At 32.9% G+C, this 18,790-nt stretch overlaps 1 protein-coding gene across 5 annotated transcripts in view; it reads right to left on the bottom strand.

Moving 5' to 3' along the window:
• Positions 1-545: 545 nt before the first annotated feature.
• The window catches only part of LOC106463598 (serine/threonine-protein kinase 32B-like), a 78,929-nt gene continuing 60,684 nt past the window's right edge, over positions 546-18,790 (bottom strand). For 4 of the 5 annotated variants that reach the window (XM_022391128.1, XM_013923642.2, XM_022391129.1 and 1 more), the window contains 4 exons: positions 16,299-16,424; positions 5,105-5,251; positions 4,466-4,533; positions 546-1,558 (listed from right to left, as the gene is read on the bottom strand). In XM_022391128.1, the coding sequence (XP_022246836.1) occupies positions 1,513-1,558; positions 4,466-4,533; positions 5,105-5,251; positions 16,299-16,424 (387 nt within the window). In that variant the 3' untranslated portion in view covers positions 546-1,512. The remainder of the gene's footprint in view (positions 1,559-4,465; positions 4,534-5,104; positions 5,252-16,298; positions 16,425-18,790) is intronic. The other variant, XM_022391127.1, reaches the window with a different exon arrangement.

Here is an 18,790-nt window from a genome sequence, read left to right as displayed (position 1 = left end):
TGTCTTCATTCAATTAAATCACTGCACGAATAACGTAAATATGAACACACACTGTAAAAAAAAAAAAACAGACCACATACTTGATGGTTTATGCACTGTTAATTTAAAATCACATCAGTTTAACACTCATAGCATACTTGTTTTTGTTTTTTTTAATATAGTAACTATATCTTGATCAGCCGTTTATCAAAAACTAAGCTATTACTAGCTTTCAACAATGGGTTCGACATTTCCTGTGAATTTATCTATTCGATATAACTTAGTCTTATTCTAAAATATGCTATAAAAGCTTAACTACGGTGATTTTATTAGTTTGGTTTCTCCTTGTATATTACTTTAATCAGTATGTAACATTTGGACTACAGAAGTTATAAAATATAACAGTGGCATTCGAATTGTATCCACTGGCTAATAAAATCTCTTCGACAGCAACCTCAGACCCAACCATTCGAGATTTCTTTGTCCCATTGGCTATTTTGCATCAGCACACACACACACACACACATATATATATATATATGGAAGTTGTGAAAAGAATACAACTCTCAGATTGACTAAATTTTTAATATAACTCAATACATAATTATATACAAGATACACAAGGAAAAATTTCCCATCAGTGAAATATTAGTTGTAGCCATAAATTCTCTCAATGCACATATTTCGTATGAGCACGTCGTTTAGGAAGAACATATGATTTTCAAGAGTAACTTCCGTTCTTCTCCATCAGAGTAGTGTAGCGTACAGTCACCATGAGAAATTTCGACTTCTAGGATACACGAGTTATAATGCAAGGAGGAGGGAACTCCAAGGAATTATTGACTTCTAGGATACACGAGTTATAATGGTACAGTCACCATGAGAAATTTCGACTTCTAGGATACACGAGTTATAATGGTACAGTCACCATGAGAAATTTCGACTTCTAGGATACACGAGTTATAATGCAAGGAAGAGGGAACTCCAAGGTATTATTTTTTACTGGCAAGAGCTATTCTCTTGAGAACTTTAAATCTGAAAGTTTTGCTTTCGTTCTAAGAGTAGTTGCGATGTTTTCTTGATATATTATTCGATAAGTAATAGTTTATAACAATAATATTTTATTTTAAGAAGTATCACGTAGCTTTATATGTTTCTTTCTATGTTCAATTATAAAAAGGAGGGTTAGAAATACTCAACACCAAAATCAGTGTTATGTTCATATTACACCACGCTAAGGTTTATGGGCGAGAGAGAGTCCTCCTTCGTTGTTGCGTATACTTTCACAATTGCTTTGTTTGGATACGGTTTATGTCGAAGAACTCATTTTTTGTGCGTGAAAACCTTTATGTAAGAAGGCTTCCATGCATAAACTTTCTTTGTTATAAAACAATGCACATGCAACACGTGAAAAAAACAAAACAATGGTTGATTGAAAGGAGAGAATATTTGAAGGTATATTTCAACGTCACAATAAGAGCGTTTAAATAATGTATTACATCAGTTCACGCAGACTCTGTTCCTAATATAGGCCTACCTATATTCATCGTCGTCTGCCTTGGCTTGTTTTTTAAGTTCCCTACGAAAAACGAAATACACTAAGTTATTTCAATAGCAACTTATAAAAGTAAACAATAAGTTTTACTCTTACGATTTTAAACCATAAAACTAATAAGCCTAATATTAGAGATAGAATCACATTAAACTGAAGAGGATTTTTCACAATCCTTTTAATTAGCGCATTTTGATTCCAAATTAGGAGCGTGTAAAATTCAATCTTTTGTCCGTCATCACGACTAGACCATCAGATTTTATCATTAATATTAGGCCAAATATTTTACTCTCTATATCTGATCTTTCAAATTAATTTCTTTAATTGGTCTAAACCAATTTTCTTACATAAAACATGTATCGTAGTTATACGGAACTCGGAAACGAAAACTTTTAATTAGCTTAAGTATGTAATTTCTAATCGATCAACATAAATATATTCAAGCTTTATCAACTAAAATGTTTCATCCCATTTCAATTTATTGAGATAAATGGGAACTCCACCTCTGACGTGTCTGTTTAATTATGTGTCGATTAAGGAACATAAATATTTATAACCATAAAACGAGGAGTGAAATGTTTTTATCACAAGGAAATATTATATAGCCATTTCTTTGATATTTCCATCTTTTCTGGATTATTCTTAGAATCTGAAGGAGGTTTGAGGACTTGGTAAAAAGCAAATCCTTGTTGTGGTGCTTGTTGTAAGTACAACCGTACAATTTACACTCAGGTATTTGACTGTGAACCAACGGGTCATTTACAAGAACAAGGTCATAGACAGAGGCACTCCGAATTCGTGGACAACGGAATTCATCGGAAATCATGGAATCTACAGGCTTCCGCAAAATCGTTAATAACTCTTGACTAAGTTAGTAGTTTTTCTATAAGTTTCATTGAGTCAGCTCAAATCTGTTAATTTAAAAAGCAGGTAAGTTAACAAAACGACGAACCCTAGTAATGACCTTTGCTACTCTACACGCATTTGCCTCAATAAACAGATATACTCACTGTTACAGAGATCCACTTTTTATCCATCTAAGATTTTGACCAGTGTATGTGTCAAAAGACAGCGAGAGCGAGCCAAAGGCCAATTAAGGGAGTTCAATGCAAGATGAGAATTCTTTGGCGATGTGGGTATGTATAAAGAGAGAGATGGTGTATGCAAGGTAAAGAGGCGAGGTCAGTCACGTTACAAACACTTGTGGCATGAGAGGTGTGCTTGTAGCTGGGTTGAAAGTTTGTTTAGGTAAATATACTAGGAATATCTACCATTGTTCCTAATTTTAAAATGCCGACCAGAGGGAAATCACCGGCCGGCAGCATCCACCGACAACTCTTGGGCTAGTCTTTTACTAACGAATAGTGGGATTGACCGTCACATTATAACGCACCCACGGCTGAAAGGGCGAGCATGTTTGGTGGGACGTAGATTGCGAGTCGAGTGCCTTAACCACCTGGCCAACATCGGATAGATCCTCAACATAAACATTTCATTCCTCAAGTGCATATTATCATTCGGTCAATGGGGTCCTCTCATCAAGATTATTTCCTTCTTTCAGTAAAGAGAAAGAAAAAAAAAGAGGTGTTTACAAAAATCGGGGGGGGGGGAGCATAGTTTGCTCTGTCCTGGAAAGGGGATCATACTCCTGGCTCCCACATCGACTACACTCCTGCTACTGCATCACTCACTCCTAGAAAGTAAGTTAAGTTGTTAAAACATCTATAAAAATCTAATTTTAGAGAACATAAAATTTCCTCATTTTTATCTGAATCCTTTCATTTGAAAAACAATTTTCCCATGAAAACTTTCCCGCTATCCCCTCCCACACAAACACAAACGGGGGATTTTCCTCCAATCTGGCAACCCTGGTACGAAGGTGAATAGAAATCTAGACAGAGCTCTAGGTAATCAAGAAAATCTAACAGCTAAAATCTAACAGCTAATATTTATTTAGTTCGAACATAATTTTACTTTTCGTAGAGTGATGAGTATAAATTATCATCATTAAAAAGATTATAATAATCATTGAATATTTCATGTGACTTCATGTGAAGTAATAATCATTGAATATTTCATGTGACTTCATGTGAAGTAATAATCATTTTATATTTCATGTGACTTCATGCGAAGTAATAATCATTGAATATTTCATGTGACTTCATGTGAAGTAATAATCATTGAATATTTCATGTGAAGTAATAATCATTGAATATTTCATGTGAAGTGAAGTAATAATCATTGAATATTTCATGTGACTTCATGTGAAGTAATCCGGTAGAATTTCTTGCTTGTTTCAACTCAGAATTCAGTAAACACATTCATAGGCTGCCTTGGGTCATCGAGGCACGAAATAAGTTTTTGATTTTAGGAATCAGCGAGTCTCTTAATTATTCTACAAAAAACTAGGACATTATTTCACATTATGCATTCTTTCTTCACAAGTGGAGAAGATTCCAGTAAAAACTTTTCTATTTCATCAAAAATATTATAATAATCATTGAATATGTTTACAGTATGACGATCACGCATTAATCGTTTCCGTGATTGATAGCCTGTACAATAAGAAGACTAAGGATTGAATTTCGCCTCTTCGAGACTTCCCTGAAGAGGTCAGCAGATTTGCAGCGGAAACTAATTCGTAATTAGTATCCATAACACTGAAAATACATACCGATTATTTATTAGGGTTAGGTGATTATAAATGCTATTAACCATGGCAAAAATCATAGAATGTGATAATAAGTTGTAACAAACCCAGAAAAGAAAGCATTAAATTATTTTAGTCTTGTGTTCCTGACCTTGCTCAGATACAAAGTTAAAAACATCACAATTCATCAGTCTTTCCAACAATTCAGTACTGTGGCGTTTCGAGATGTTGTTTTAAATTTTTGATAAACAAAGAATTACCAAACTTACAAATAGAATGCTTACTTTTCTCTATTGTAAACTATAAAATCCTTTTTAATAGATTCTAGACGTAACTGTAGAGGCGTCATTTCCTACAATGGAAAAAGAAAAAAAATCAGAAAATGTATAGCCTTAAAAAAAATTATATTAATAAATATGGTTAAAATATTACATGACGTCGAGATTCTTAGTTTAAACACATTAGAAAACATTTTAAAATTGAAACTATTTAATAAGGTGTTTAGCAGTATTAATTACCATTAGCATTGCCGCCTTGTTCGTGTGAGTAACTGGTATAGATATATATAATTTATACCAGTCGATTTGTTAAATTATTGTAAAATTACTGTACATAGGTAATAGTGATATTTTACAAAATTCTAAGATACGTGATACAACAAATCTGGTTGATTTCTTCCAATTCTTTTTACTTTATTAAGATCAAATTAAGATATATTGACAGCAATCAATTTGACATGCACGACAGCCATAAAAGAAGAGAATAAAAAACAACAACATCGTATTAGATAACACTTATAAACTTGTAAGTTATTTTTTAAATATTATGCACAATCCTTTCTCCTTGTACATATTTCTAAAAGGAAACGAAAATAGTTTTTAGCTATTAAACAGATTGTAACCAGTTTTAATCAAAAATCTCACTTTTCTTACTTCTCCACTGCCAGATCCAGTAGTGCCTTCCTTTCCACAGTTTCGTTTTGAAAGCCTTTTCTTCTTTTTATGTAGTGGTTTGGATTCTATTATCATCTCCTCTAGTTCAAAGGTCGGATCACAGTTCAAATGATGTTTCTGAAAATGAATATTTAAGAATGGTTGAACTGTTAAATTTGGTAATTGAAAAACTGAAGAATTGTGTTTCCCAGCCGAAAATGTGATGAATCTTGTTTTATACCATTAAATGCGTGAATTGATCTTTCCTCGAGTCATTTATTTGCTTTTCTTAGATGACGTAGCAATAAATTCACTGCAGATATTATGTTGCAAACAAGTCAAGTCAGATATTATATTCCAGAAATTTTTTTTTTTTAATAAGCTCTCCTGAATTGATCAGATTTATCAAAAAGATGTTGTGTTTTTAACAAAACAAGCTGGCTGTTTTATCGGAATTGTTATTCCGATAAGACAAAAAAGTAATAGAATACTGTTTGTTTGTTTGTAATTAAGCAAAAAGCTACACAATGAGCTATCTGTGCTCTGCCCACCACGGGTATCGAAACCCGGATTCTAGCGTTGTAAGTCCGCAGACATACCGTTGTACTACTGGGGGGGGGCGTAAAAGAATAGCAACTCATTTTTTACTCTAAACGGCCTTTAGTTTTTAACCATATCTCTTTCTTACAGGTACATAAAACACAAACATGAAATGTGTGCTAATAGTAAGCTCACAGTTGAATTATTAAGACCACAATCTACATTAAATGGCTGAAATGCTCTGTAACCATATTTTTTATGCTTTTAAACTACATTTCAAACGCTTAAATTACCATTAATGTACAATTTACAATAAAGCACTGTTGTAATTTAAATGAATAACTCATTATGCCTCTTTTTTGTGCTACTTAATTTAAATATAAATTTTTACAGCATTTTTCAGTAAACAAATTTTCTCGGTGCGTTTAAAAGTTAATTTTTTCACTAAAATTAAAAACAACAATTTATTTTACAACATAATAGTCATAATCTTGTTTAGATGAAGACTTGCTCCGAGCACAAAATAAAAAAATAAAATAACAAATTTACCCAAACTACTTATTTGTTCATAATTTCAACAATAAACGGAGGTAGTGAGCTAATTATTATTAATCACAAATAAACTCACTTTAACCAATTAACTGGCCTTTGGGTGACTTAGTATTAAGTCTGGGGGGCTTAAATCACTAACAATTGGGTTTCGATACCTGCGATGGGAAGAGCACAGATATTCCGTTGCGTAGCCTTACATTAACAACGAACAAATAAAATCAATTACCTGATATGAAATATAAGAAGTCTTATGCAAAAACTAATATTAAAAAGTACGATTAGCTTAAATATTTTTGTCTTTTTCTAATATATGAATAAAATATTGCATATATTTTTGTCATAATTACCAACAATTTAAAATGAATTTTAAAAAATCAACTCAGAAACACACATAAAAAAATCGTAATAATCTTACAACAAAATTCATGAGTTTTAAAAATTATGCTATTCTCTGAGGGGAAATATGTGCAACGCTACACATTTTAACAGGTACACATAACAAGCAATAAAAGTGCCAATAAAGATTTTAAATAAAATTAAGTTACAGCTGTACGTGTGGCGCCATCTAATGATGAGAAAATACACAGTAATTTTTAAGATAACCGAGTTTTTTTTTTATCACTTTTAAACGAAATCCTTTCTTTCAATATTTACCCTACTTTTAACAGGACGTATACGAAAAGCTACTGTTTATAGAAATTTAATACTTCACTTTACATAAGAAAATTATTTATTTTTAGGATGTGTGTTTTTCACGAAGAAACGTTTTTCGTGACATACTTGTTAAACTAAACAGCTTGTTTTAAGTTGTATTTTCAATGTTATAATTTTGTTGTTTGCTAGAGGAAACTGCTATTCGTGACAATTACTCTAGATTTAATAGTACTAGAATACGTAGCAAATTCATGGTGATATAATAATCTTTACTCTTTTTTTTTCCAAATTCTACTAAATATTTTGTGGAATATGTGAAAACGAGGGTACTTTATGACCCCCGGTCGCGAAAAATCGACCCAAATTTATGAAAAAAAAACGTCAGAGTCGAAAAACGAATTGGAGATGCCAAACTACGTCACCATAATCCAAAAATACAATCTAAAAAAGCTTCTTCTTTTGATTGAAAAAATATATTCATAACTGAAATTTATAAAATGCCTTGCCAGGAACATAAACAAAGAAAGAAAGGAGACTACTTCGTCTGTGGCGTTTGTAAAATGCTGCTTACCTTTGGATTCATATTAATTGGAAGTGAAGAAATGATGCTGAAAGTGGAGACAGAAGAGTAATGAGAAGGACAAGTGTCCTGAGAGGTCAAAAGTCTTTAAAACCATTACTGCTATATTCAATTCCTTGGATTTTACCAATCGCACAGCTTTGGAATATTTACCTATAGGTGGATATAAAGCTAATTCATGGCAAAGTGTCAGACAAAGACAGAGGGCTGTTTAACTATGCACGCAAATAACCGATAAGTTATTTCAACTTTTGTATCCGACCGATCCATTTGAATTGAAGATGTATTTTATCGACAAACTACAGTCTAATGAGAAATATACGACGGAATCCATTTCGTGCAAGCTATCACTTGTTGGGTGAAGAAACATTTCCGTGGTCGCTCAAAGCATTTTGACAAATTCACTCGAACGACGTTCACGCAAAAAGATGCTCGCCGACGAATTCAATAGCCTACCAGACCAACAAAAAAAAACAAAAAAAAAACGTATACCGGTTTAAAAGCACTCAATGGGAAAAGTGAAGTTTTCATCCTTAAAAAAGACGTTTGCTACTCTGGAATGTGGAACAGATCTGACAAAATACAATTATACTTTCCGTGTGGACAGCCAGAGGATTGCAATAGCAATTACGTTCATTCAACGAAGCCTTCAAGTAAAGCTTGGTCAAACAAGGAATATAAGGACTGACAACCACGTATTTTCAGATATACGGGTTTATAAACGTGGTGGACGGAGTATCGAAGACCTTCACAAAGCCTATAAGAACTCCTTTGATAGCCATGAACAGGTTGGGGTGCATACATTTCACGATATCATTAAGTTTCTGACTAAAAGAGGCGAAACAATAGCTGGTTTGTCAACCTACTATATTCGATTAAGATATGTCAGTTCAATATTCGAGTCCATGATGACAAGATTAACCAACATGAAGTATCCTGAAAAAATCGCGGCAAATGATATTCAAGAAAGCGTCGAGAAAATCTTACAGAAATGGAAAGAAGTAATGATATTTCTAACATTTGAGTATATCTTCTAACGATCAGGCCTTCCCACAGGGAAGGTCAAGTGGAGTACTTTGGTAAAAAGGGTATGTCATTGCTTGGTTCAATGTGTGACGATGAAGGTGTTCCTGGATTTCAATACGAATTCGTTGATTATGTGGTCGAAGGATACACAGGATAAGATAATGTACAAGCTGCGGCTGCACTGAAAGAGATGCTACAGGATATTCGAACAAATAGTCTTCATATCCAACGTGCTTTGCCTCACAGGATCTGATCCCATATATATATATATATATATATATATATACTATCTCAATGTTGGACTGCAGTCTTCCACTGATGGGCACATTCTCAATGTCGAGAAGTGGATTTATACGGAGGCTCAAACTGGTAGAGGGAGACTGGATACCCACTTTTCATATTTGAATTTGGCGTTCAACTCATTTGTGGAAGACGGAAACGACATAACTACGTAAATGGACATATACAAGGCCTTAACATTTAGAGATGGATCGCAGGCACTACCGAAAAAGTACTTGATGCCAATCTGTTGAATGGTTCAACGTTAGTGAAAAAGTTCAAAGCAAAAACAAGAAGCCGAAGCACACATGAGGTTCAATGGGAGGTTAATGCTGCTAAAATCATTTGCTCGTCCAATATATTCAAGGCAGAAATTGTTGTAGCGTCCAGGCTTAATGCGTGTGGAGTAAATGAATTGAATATTGAAACGAGTTTGTCATTTACATCCTCCAAGGCACCATTATTTACACCCAATCGACGTCCAAATTCTGAGTTGAATTAACAAGATCAATTCGGGATTACTGCTAAATCACTAGCTATTAGCCAAACACTGTCTTTGGTCCACTGTAATCGTCCTGAAGTGGATATAAGCAGTGTAGGAGGTGAAACTACTTCACTTTGTGTGGGAGCATTGTCAGAAAGGTGGGCATGCTATCCAGGGAATACGAAAGATGAAATGCCCAGGGAGTGTGTGGAACAGTTAATTAAGTTACACGAAATGGGAAAAAGAAAGTTTCCGCCGATAAAGCTCATCAGATTCTGATAAATTCAATCCTTTTAGGAAATTAGCGAGATATATTTCGTGTCACTATTTACAAGATAAAGGCATTCTTTTCTTGAACTCCAGCTGAAGTGAGGGTATTGATTGATAGTGATAGTATAATTCCCTGAGACGTAGTAGATGAGGCTGAACGTTCATATTTGCAAGAAGAAATTGCTGTATCTTCTGCCTCATTTATTGATTTAGATATGCAAACAGATTAACTTGGTCCTCATGAACAGCAAATTTTACATACAGTTGTATCTTTTTAATACTTCATGGATTTCAAATCTGAAAAAAGATTCTGAATAGTAGAGTCAAGTAGTTTATTTCTACTAATCAGCGCCTTCTAGAACATAATATTTCAAAATTTGGCGCGACGTCTAGAGGGGTCGGTTTTTCATGACCAGAGGTCTTATAGATACGAGTAATTAGTGTGTGAGGATTCAATTAGAATTCTAATTAGTGTTAGTAGTGAGAGTTATTTTGACTATTGAGTTAATCAATCGATTAGCAAAGAAATCCTGTAACTATGTAAGTTTGTTTGTAAGTTAGGCGTCCTTCTAGCTACGGCATGTTCCAAAGTGTACGTAGCCTGTAGCAAATGCTATAAGTTAATTCGTTATCATTATTAATGTTATATGGACTAATTTTGCATTAATTTTACAAAATAATAATAAAAAAACACTCAAAGATAGAACACATTACAAAACTGATGTCAGAATTATTTTGGGGATTATTTTGGTGAAAATATTATAGAACTTTGACTGAGCTTCAACTTCAATCATGATGGCAACAATACCGACAAGAAGCAAGATCGAAACCTTGCTAGAAATTATGAAACAGTTAAAAGAAGTCCAAAAAACTTTAAAGAGACAGAAAATTAAAAGAGGAACAAGAATGTGATTGAAAATTATAAAAGAAAGCCAAGAAGAATGAGTAGGAAATTGGAGGAATGAGTAAAAAAATTAAATAAAGACCAAGAAGAAAATGATAGAAATTAAGATATGAATTAAGAAATAATTTTGATTTAAGACAAGATCAATGAAACTATTGGAGATGTACAGAAGAATTACAACAACAAGATTGAAGAAGTGCAAAAAGACTGTAATGACAAAATCTGTAAAGTACAAAGTACACGTACATTGAGGTAGAAAAGAATATTGGGCCGAATAAAACATCTAGAAAACGAATTGATAATTGCAAAGATTAAACCAACCACACCTCTTTCTGCATCTACCGAATAATTCCAACATAAAACATCATCAGCTACAAAATATGAATAAGATAATTTTTTGGTCTACACCTATTATCACTACTGCAGGACATTTCTGGACTGTTCCAGCCATGTAACTACTAAATCCAGTTCCAGAATTTAGCTGGCCAATTCAACAACAGTGCCCAATTGAGAAACCAGCTGACTATGATGGAAAGGTACCGTGTGAGACATGCCAGGCTCAATTGGATATAATTTACAGAGTGAACAGATTGAATAATGAGCAACAAGCTATTCATCTTGTTTTACATTTAAAAGGGCATGTTTTAATAATACTAAGTAGCCTTTGAGTTGAGAGTCGTAACAACTGTCAAGTATTGGTAGCTGCCTTATCAAACAGATTCAGACCAAAGTTCTGGACAGAGTACAAATAAAAGAAGAAGGAGACCTTGGCCTAACGTATTAAAGATTTGGAAAAGATTGTCCAATTTTCTTACCAAAATGCTCGTTGTGAAACAATTGATTCACTAACACGTGAACAATTTATAGATGCCATAATAGTCGAGATTAGGTGCACTTTAGGTGCACGTCTTTAAAAAAAGCTCCTAGTTGGTAGTGGGACTTGAATCTGTTAAAGACACAGATAAACAATTAAAGGTACCATCTAGAAATTACGGGATCATTAGATCAAATATTATTGAAACACCAACTCACTTTGACGATAATCTAGAAAAACTGAAAGGATTGGCGTTACAACTGGTTACACAGAATGGAGGAAATAAACCACAAGATAATTGGTGTTTGAAATGTAACTTGAAATGGATTGCAGACAAAAATGTAAAGGGAATAACAACGCTTCACAAAGGACGTTAATAAACAAGAACTTTTATAGATATGGGAAACCTTGCATTGCAGATGACTGTGAATTATCAATAGTTGTTAATACACAAAGTAAGAAATACTATAAGGATTAGTCTTCCAGCCCAATCAGATCACAGGAACTATAAAAGACTAATTAGACTTCGGGAAACAGGAATTAGTTGAACTTTCGAGGCTAAGTTCAGCTGAGAATACCCCATCCACTTCAAAAGAAATAAATTAATTATTTAAAACACCATTCCATGGGTTTCTTGATGACAAGTCTTACAGTATGTTGATCGATGCTGGTTCTACAACTACAATAATTCGGCCCGATTTGGTAATAAAAATTGAGAAATTGCCTCCAACAATGATGAAATAAGATACATTGATGTGAACAGCAATTCAACATAAAATTATGTTAATAGCACAGTTGAAATTTATTCTTACTCCTTTCACTTCATGATATCACAGAATAGTGCATACTCGAAACTGCCTTCATGCGGGGACAAGTAGCTTCACAGTCTATGACCAGGAAATCCGTGCACTACATGCAAATTTCTACACCAGAGATGGAACTTCCCGTAGTAACTACGATGACAATCATTGAATCACCAAGAAGTGAAATACTTATAACATGACTTGTTAGTAATAAATTTACATCTAGTTATTGGGCCATAGTAGAACCAAACAATCCAGCATATCATGACCGATTAATGGTTGGAACTCTCCTGGATTTGAAAAATAAAAATGTCATCATTAGTGCCATGAACACAACAAGCTCTAAAATTTAAATCAAGTCTTGCTATGATACTGTACAAGTAGTACAGTACTTTCACACCAAAGAACATCATGAATAGTTATCTTTAAGACAAGATGTAGAAAGTCTGATGTAAAATCCTCATATTAGCTAGCTTACCATCTCATTTATAAGATATGTATAACTGAAGCTGTGGTAGTCTTACAGTTGATACATACCATAGATTACGTAATTTGACTTGCTCGTGAAATATCAATACATCTTCTCCAGTAGATTGTATGATTTAGGCTGAACAAATACAATATCTCATAAGATTTATACTGGCAACGCTGCCCCAATAAGTCAGTCTGCCAGACGACCCCACTTGCAAAACAGGTTAAGGCTTTGAAGGAGATGGAAACCACGAAGGAACAAGGATTGTTAGGACAGATTACTAGTCTTTAAGCATAACTTATTTTACTTGTGAAGAAGTAGAAGTATACATCCACACTTTCTGCATGTATTACCGCAATATAAATGATGTCAGAAAGAGAGTACCTACCAATTGCCCTATATTGATTCTACTGTGAATGCTCTATCTGCATCAAGATGGCTTTCAACATTGGAACTGAAGAGTAGATAATGGCAATTGCAAGTCGAGGAAGCAAGTAGAAAAAACAGCATTTACTTCAGGAAATGGATTGTGTTACTACTTGGAATATGTAACACACTTACATATCAACAATAATGTAACATGCTCCTTCTAAATTTCCCTAGAATGGCATACGCATTTACCTGGATGACAAAATCGCATATAGGAAGACGTAAATAATGGTTATGGTGGGTTAAGGAAAGTACTGCATCGTTGAAGAAAAATAATCTTAAGCGGAATCCCAAGAACTGTGAATTATTCTGTCAGTACGTGAATTTTCTAGGACATAATCAGCAGAGAAGAAGCGTCTACAGATCAATAAAATATTGAATATGTTCAGAATTGGCCAACAACAAGGAATTTGCATTAGATAAGAGGATTTCTTGTACTATATTATTACTATTGTCAATTTGTAACATCTTTCGGTTACAAAGCTCATCCATCCTCTATACAAATTACTTGAAAAGCCAAATAAGTTTTGTTTGACTGCTTATTGTGAACAAACACTCAATAAACTAAAAACAAATTAACCACTACTCCAGTATTAGTATACCCAGCTGTTGACGATACACCAATTTTTGATGCAAATTCCAGTGATTTTGCAGTGGGAGCAGTAGTACCACAACATGGAAAATAATATATGACTGTCGCAGAAACGAGGTATTTTACCACTCAAAAGAAAAGAAAAGAATTGTTCGAGCCCAAATTCAGTTCCTATATCGACAAAAATCTACATTCGGGATATATTATGTAGCATTACGGTGGTTGGTGAATTTTTACAATCCAGACGACTAGATAGCAGGATGACTTAAGAAACGTCAGGAGTGTAACCTTAATATTGTGCATTGCCCTAGATGAAATCATGGAAATGCTGAAGCATTATCCCGAAAACCATGTGTTAATAAAGAAAGTCAGTATTGTGAAAAGAGAAGCATTAAATAATAATGATGACCACCATAAATTACAACAGAGTATAGTCCAAGATGGGACATCCATAAGTGATGATGATGAAGTATTGTGGTCTAACACTCAATTGAAAGATGCATATGCAAAAGGTACGAGTTTGAAACCAATGTTCACTGGATCATGAAGAGTGCAAAGATCTCTCAAGGCAAACAGTCACTCCAAACTGCCTGTTGACAAAATATACTGGGAATAGTAGGATTAATTATGCCTACAAGAGGGTTTATAATGTTGGAAATAGGAATATATCAATGAACAGAATCAAAGACTAGAGTTGGTACTTCCACAGCCTCTATATTCAGAAGCATTCTGTCATCACCTACAACCTTCCAACAGTTGGACAATTAGATGTTAAGAAGACACTGGATAGAGTAAGGTAGTGTTTCCATTGAGTTTGGTGTTGGGATCGGTAGAGATCTGAGTTTAAATCTTGTGAACTACGCTATGAGCAAAAAGGTCCAAGAAAGAAAAAAACAGTATTGGCAGCTACAGCAGTATTGTGTTGGAACACCACCTGAGAGAGTTGCTGTTGATATGCTTGGTACTCTGCCTAAAAGAAACTGTGGGAATAAATACATCATGGTTGTGATGGTCTATTTCACCAAATGGCCAGAAGCATTTGCTATTCCTAACCAAGAAGCAAAAATTCTAGCAAGGAAAATCGTCAACGAATTTGTATCTATGGAATTTCGCTCGGATAAGGGATAAACTTTGAATCAGTCTTGTTTGTGCAAATGTGTCATATCCTTGAGATAAAAAAAAATCAGTACAACAGCCCTTCATCCATCTTCTGACAGGATGGTAAAGATAAACAACTATAGACTTTAAACCAGTTAGCCACTTATGTGGATGAACATCAGAAACATGGGACCAAAGATCGTCTTCTACTACTTATGAGTTATCGAACAGCAGCACACAGTTACAGGCAAAATTACATTGTCAGTAATCTTCGGGAGAGAATGTAAAGTGTCATTGGGTCTTCTCTACTCACATCCAGAGGTTAGTCACTCACAGAGTCTTAAACATAATTTGTAGAGACACAAAGGAATAACACCATTGATGTTGTACATTACTTTACCTTGGAAGTACTTAAATCAGTTAGCGATAAAATTAAATGTCGCTATGATGTTAATACTGATAAGACTGGATTCCATCAAGATTACAAGTTATGGCTGTGCAATCCCCACTGCAAGAAAGGATGAAACCCATAATTAACCCTGCGAAGGATTTGCTAGCAGAAAGTCAACCTAGTGAAGATTCCAGGGTTCTTGTCGAGAACACTTCCAGAGGATCACCAAGGATAGAACCACAAGTGTATTCGTTCTACCACCAACCTAGGGAGAAATCCCCCAATTATAGAACAGCAACCGACAACAATGTACCAGGGGTTATTTCATCTGTATACCAAAGCCCTCGGAAAAGAAAACTATCAAAAAGGCTTGGTGAATAGATAGTTTAGTGTACTATTTTGTTTGTGTATTAGGATTGTTCAAGGGACTCCACAATTCAGGTAGGGGCAGTGTTATAAGCTATATTTTCATTGTTATAATTTAGTTGTTTGCTAGAGGGAGTTACTAATCATGATGGTGACGCTATTTGTAGAAAGTTCATAAAAGTAGTCCTAGAATACCTGGAAAGGTCATGACAATATAGTAATATAGAAATTTTGTAAAATTTGAAGACACAATAGTGCATGACAATTACGAGTATTCAGTGTGTGAAGTATTCAGTGAGTGTTATAAATTAGTGTTAGTAGTGGCATTTATCGCGTCTATTAAACTAATCGGTAGATTAGCAAAGAAATCCTGTAAGTAAGTTTATTTGTAAGTTATGCATACCATTAGTTTCAGAATTTTTGTTCAAACGTTTATTTTTTTTGTGAACTTAGCCTTTTAGCAAACGTAAAAGAACACATTACAAAAACAATTTTTAACTGGTTTTATCTTTTCACTTTGATTGATTACTGTCTCCGTTATAACGACCTTTCTTCTTCATTGGAAATATTCGTTTTGCAGCCTAAAACTGTAATAAGTTGTAAATTGAATACATAAGTACGTTTCTTTAGACTTGCATTTTTGTTTATATGACTATGCAATCTGACTTTATGCCTTCTTCAACAGTTTACATGTAACAAAGAAAACTGTTACTAAATACCCCTAACATTGAAACGAGGCGGTTCTTTATTCAAGGACTTACAGATTATTTGAAATTTGTAAAAACAAAATATGAAACGAAGAAATATCCCTTCTTTTTCTTTTGAAATGCAATTATAGCATTAAGACCTTTTTCATTCCTTTACACTAACATGTCACAACATACAAAAATATTACATAAGTATTTCACAATTTTGTACTCCTGGAACTTACCGACGGAATGAAGGATGGTGTGAGTTTTTTGTTATAGAGAGAGGTAAAATCGATTGTTGTTAAAAATGGATGCTGCTTCATCTGTTCTAGGCTTGATATTCGCTGTTTAGGGTCGGCGTGCAGCAGCTAATACAAAATTCTGAATAATTTATTTACAGACGTACATGTTCAAATTATTTACATTCATACGAAAATTCATGGCGAAAATACATTCATGGCGAAATCGATTTAACTACACTTCAATTTTTATACCAGTAAATGGAGAATTGTTTTACAATTTCGAGACATTTTGTGTCAAATTTTCCAGAATTAAAAGTTTCTTTCTCATAAAAGCGATCAGAAGTAATAAAATATTACAAAAACTAAAAATATTTTTTTACTGAAAAAATAAAATTAGTTCTTACATCTGACAGCGATTACTGCAATGACAACTAAGCTCTCTTGAATTTTGTATTTTTGAAATTGACTTTCCCAGATTTAAAACAATCTTTAATTGAATAATCCTGAAAATTTACCTTTCTTTTTTAATTTTAAAAATTTACTATATTTTTAATCATTTATAATTATTTAAAAACTCAAGTTACAAAATAATTTATCTTATTAGCAACAATTCAAAATTAAAGTCTAATTAAAACGAGTCTTTAACTTTATTTTAAGTCAAAATATATTGAGAAAATTTTATATGTTATCAAAATTGCACGAAATTAAATTACTGAAAGAATACTTATAATTATTGAACCGTTGAGTAATTTAATGGATACTGTTTTGAAACCTTCTATTTCGAATGTGAAAAGTCATATCAAAATCAGTATAGATTTCGTATATAAGTTGCCTAAGAAGATGGAACCAAATCATTTGTTGGCCGTCATTTAATGTTGTTGCTTTATACCAGAGTATTTCACGTTATTTTGGACTAAACGAAATTGAATTATGTTTTGATAATTGTATAGATTGTATTACCAAGAGGTTCAATAAACAGATCTAGATTTAGTTCTATGTTTGTGTTTGAAGAAGAAAATTGTCACAAATCTAAGGAACTAGATTAATTATGTAATTATCGATTACACTGATAATAATGGATATTCTGGAAAGTAAAGTTCTTGACTTTTTTCCGAACAATTTTGAGATTAACAAAGTAAATTACTTAAAGGTAACATGGAAATTTTTTTTTTGGATGACTGTTTTATTATTTTCAACAAAAGTTATGATATTGAAGTTGTTTTTCGAGTTTTAAACTGATTAAATGGAAAAATCAAATTTACATAGTAGTTGTAGTCGTTAAAGAAAATTATGAAGTTATGACCAATGTTTATTTTAAGCCAATCAATCCACATAAGTATTTAGAATTTTCTAGAAATCACCCCAAATCAGTTAAATGAAATATTCCTGATATTCTGGCACAAAGGTTACATATGTTAATAAATAATCCAGAAATTTTCGAATAAAAGTATTGAAACAATATTATTCAGACAATATTATTGACTGAAGTTTTAATTTGGCGAAAAGGTCAATTGGAGGATAAAGAATTAAATATAAATATAATGATGAAAATGTTATACTGGTACTCACAAATCATTTTCCAGAGAGATTGATTAATATCAACTTTATTTTTAAAAAATTGATCATTTTGTAAGTAAGAAGTTAAAGAATGTTTTCGAAAATTGTAAAATAATTTATGCTAAGCGGCAATCTAAAATATATATAGATTGTTAACTTTTAAAAATTCTAAAGTAAAGACCGAAAAAAACATTTTACCATGTAATAGAAGAAGTTGTTTAATATGTACAAATAGATATCTTGATCTAAGAAATTTAACTGTTGGACCAAAAGGACAGGGATTATTTAAGGTGAAATATTCTTTTGAATGTAATGCTAAAAATGTAATTTACGTTTTAAAATGCATTATTTGTGAACAATTGTATATTCGAGAATCTAATAATTTGAGAGCAAGAGTTAATTTACATAGGTATAATTTTGGAAATTCGAAAAATTGTCCTCTCCCAGTGAGTAAACATCTATATTTGTGTAATTCTATTTTTAACGGATTGAATTAACCCTTTTTTTAAGTTTCTTCCATTTTGTAATTCTGTTGAAAAACAAAGAAGATCAATATTTGAAAAATACTTTATTGACCGTTTTAATTATTCTTTAAATTTTATTTGAAAACCGTCAGAAGGCGAAATGTTTAATAATTAGGAGTTCAGAGGTTTTGATGCATATTTTAGATGTATATTAAGTATACCGTGGGAAAACTCCAAAAAAAATATTAAGTTTATTCAGGATAAAGTAAGTAAGACAGTATCTGTAGTCTGTGAATTTGTTTATTGTATTATAGTAATTTTATCATTAATGTGAAAAATATTTTAATGTTGGTTGGAGACGGCTTGAATGGGTAATGAAGAAAACGAAGAAGGTACCTGATGATGACAATCTTGTCGAAACGTTGTACATTTACTGTTATTTTAAACTTATATTAAAATTTTTCTTCATTA

The sequence above is a fragment of the Limulus polyphemus genome, unplaced genomic scaffold (assembly GCF_000517525.1).
Source record: "Limulus polyphemus unplaced genomic scaffold, Limulus_polyphemus-2.1.2 Scaffold1443, whole genome shotgun sequence".
In the NCBI taxonomy this organism is placed as follows: domain Eukaryota; kingdom Metazoa; phylum Arthropoda; class Merostomata; order Xiphosura; family Limulidae; genus Limulus; species Limulus polyphemus.
This window is presented reverse-complemented; position numbering and strand designations above follow the sequence as displayed.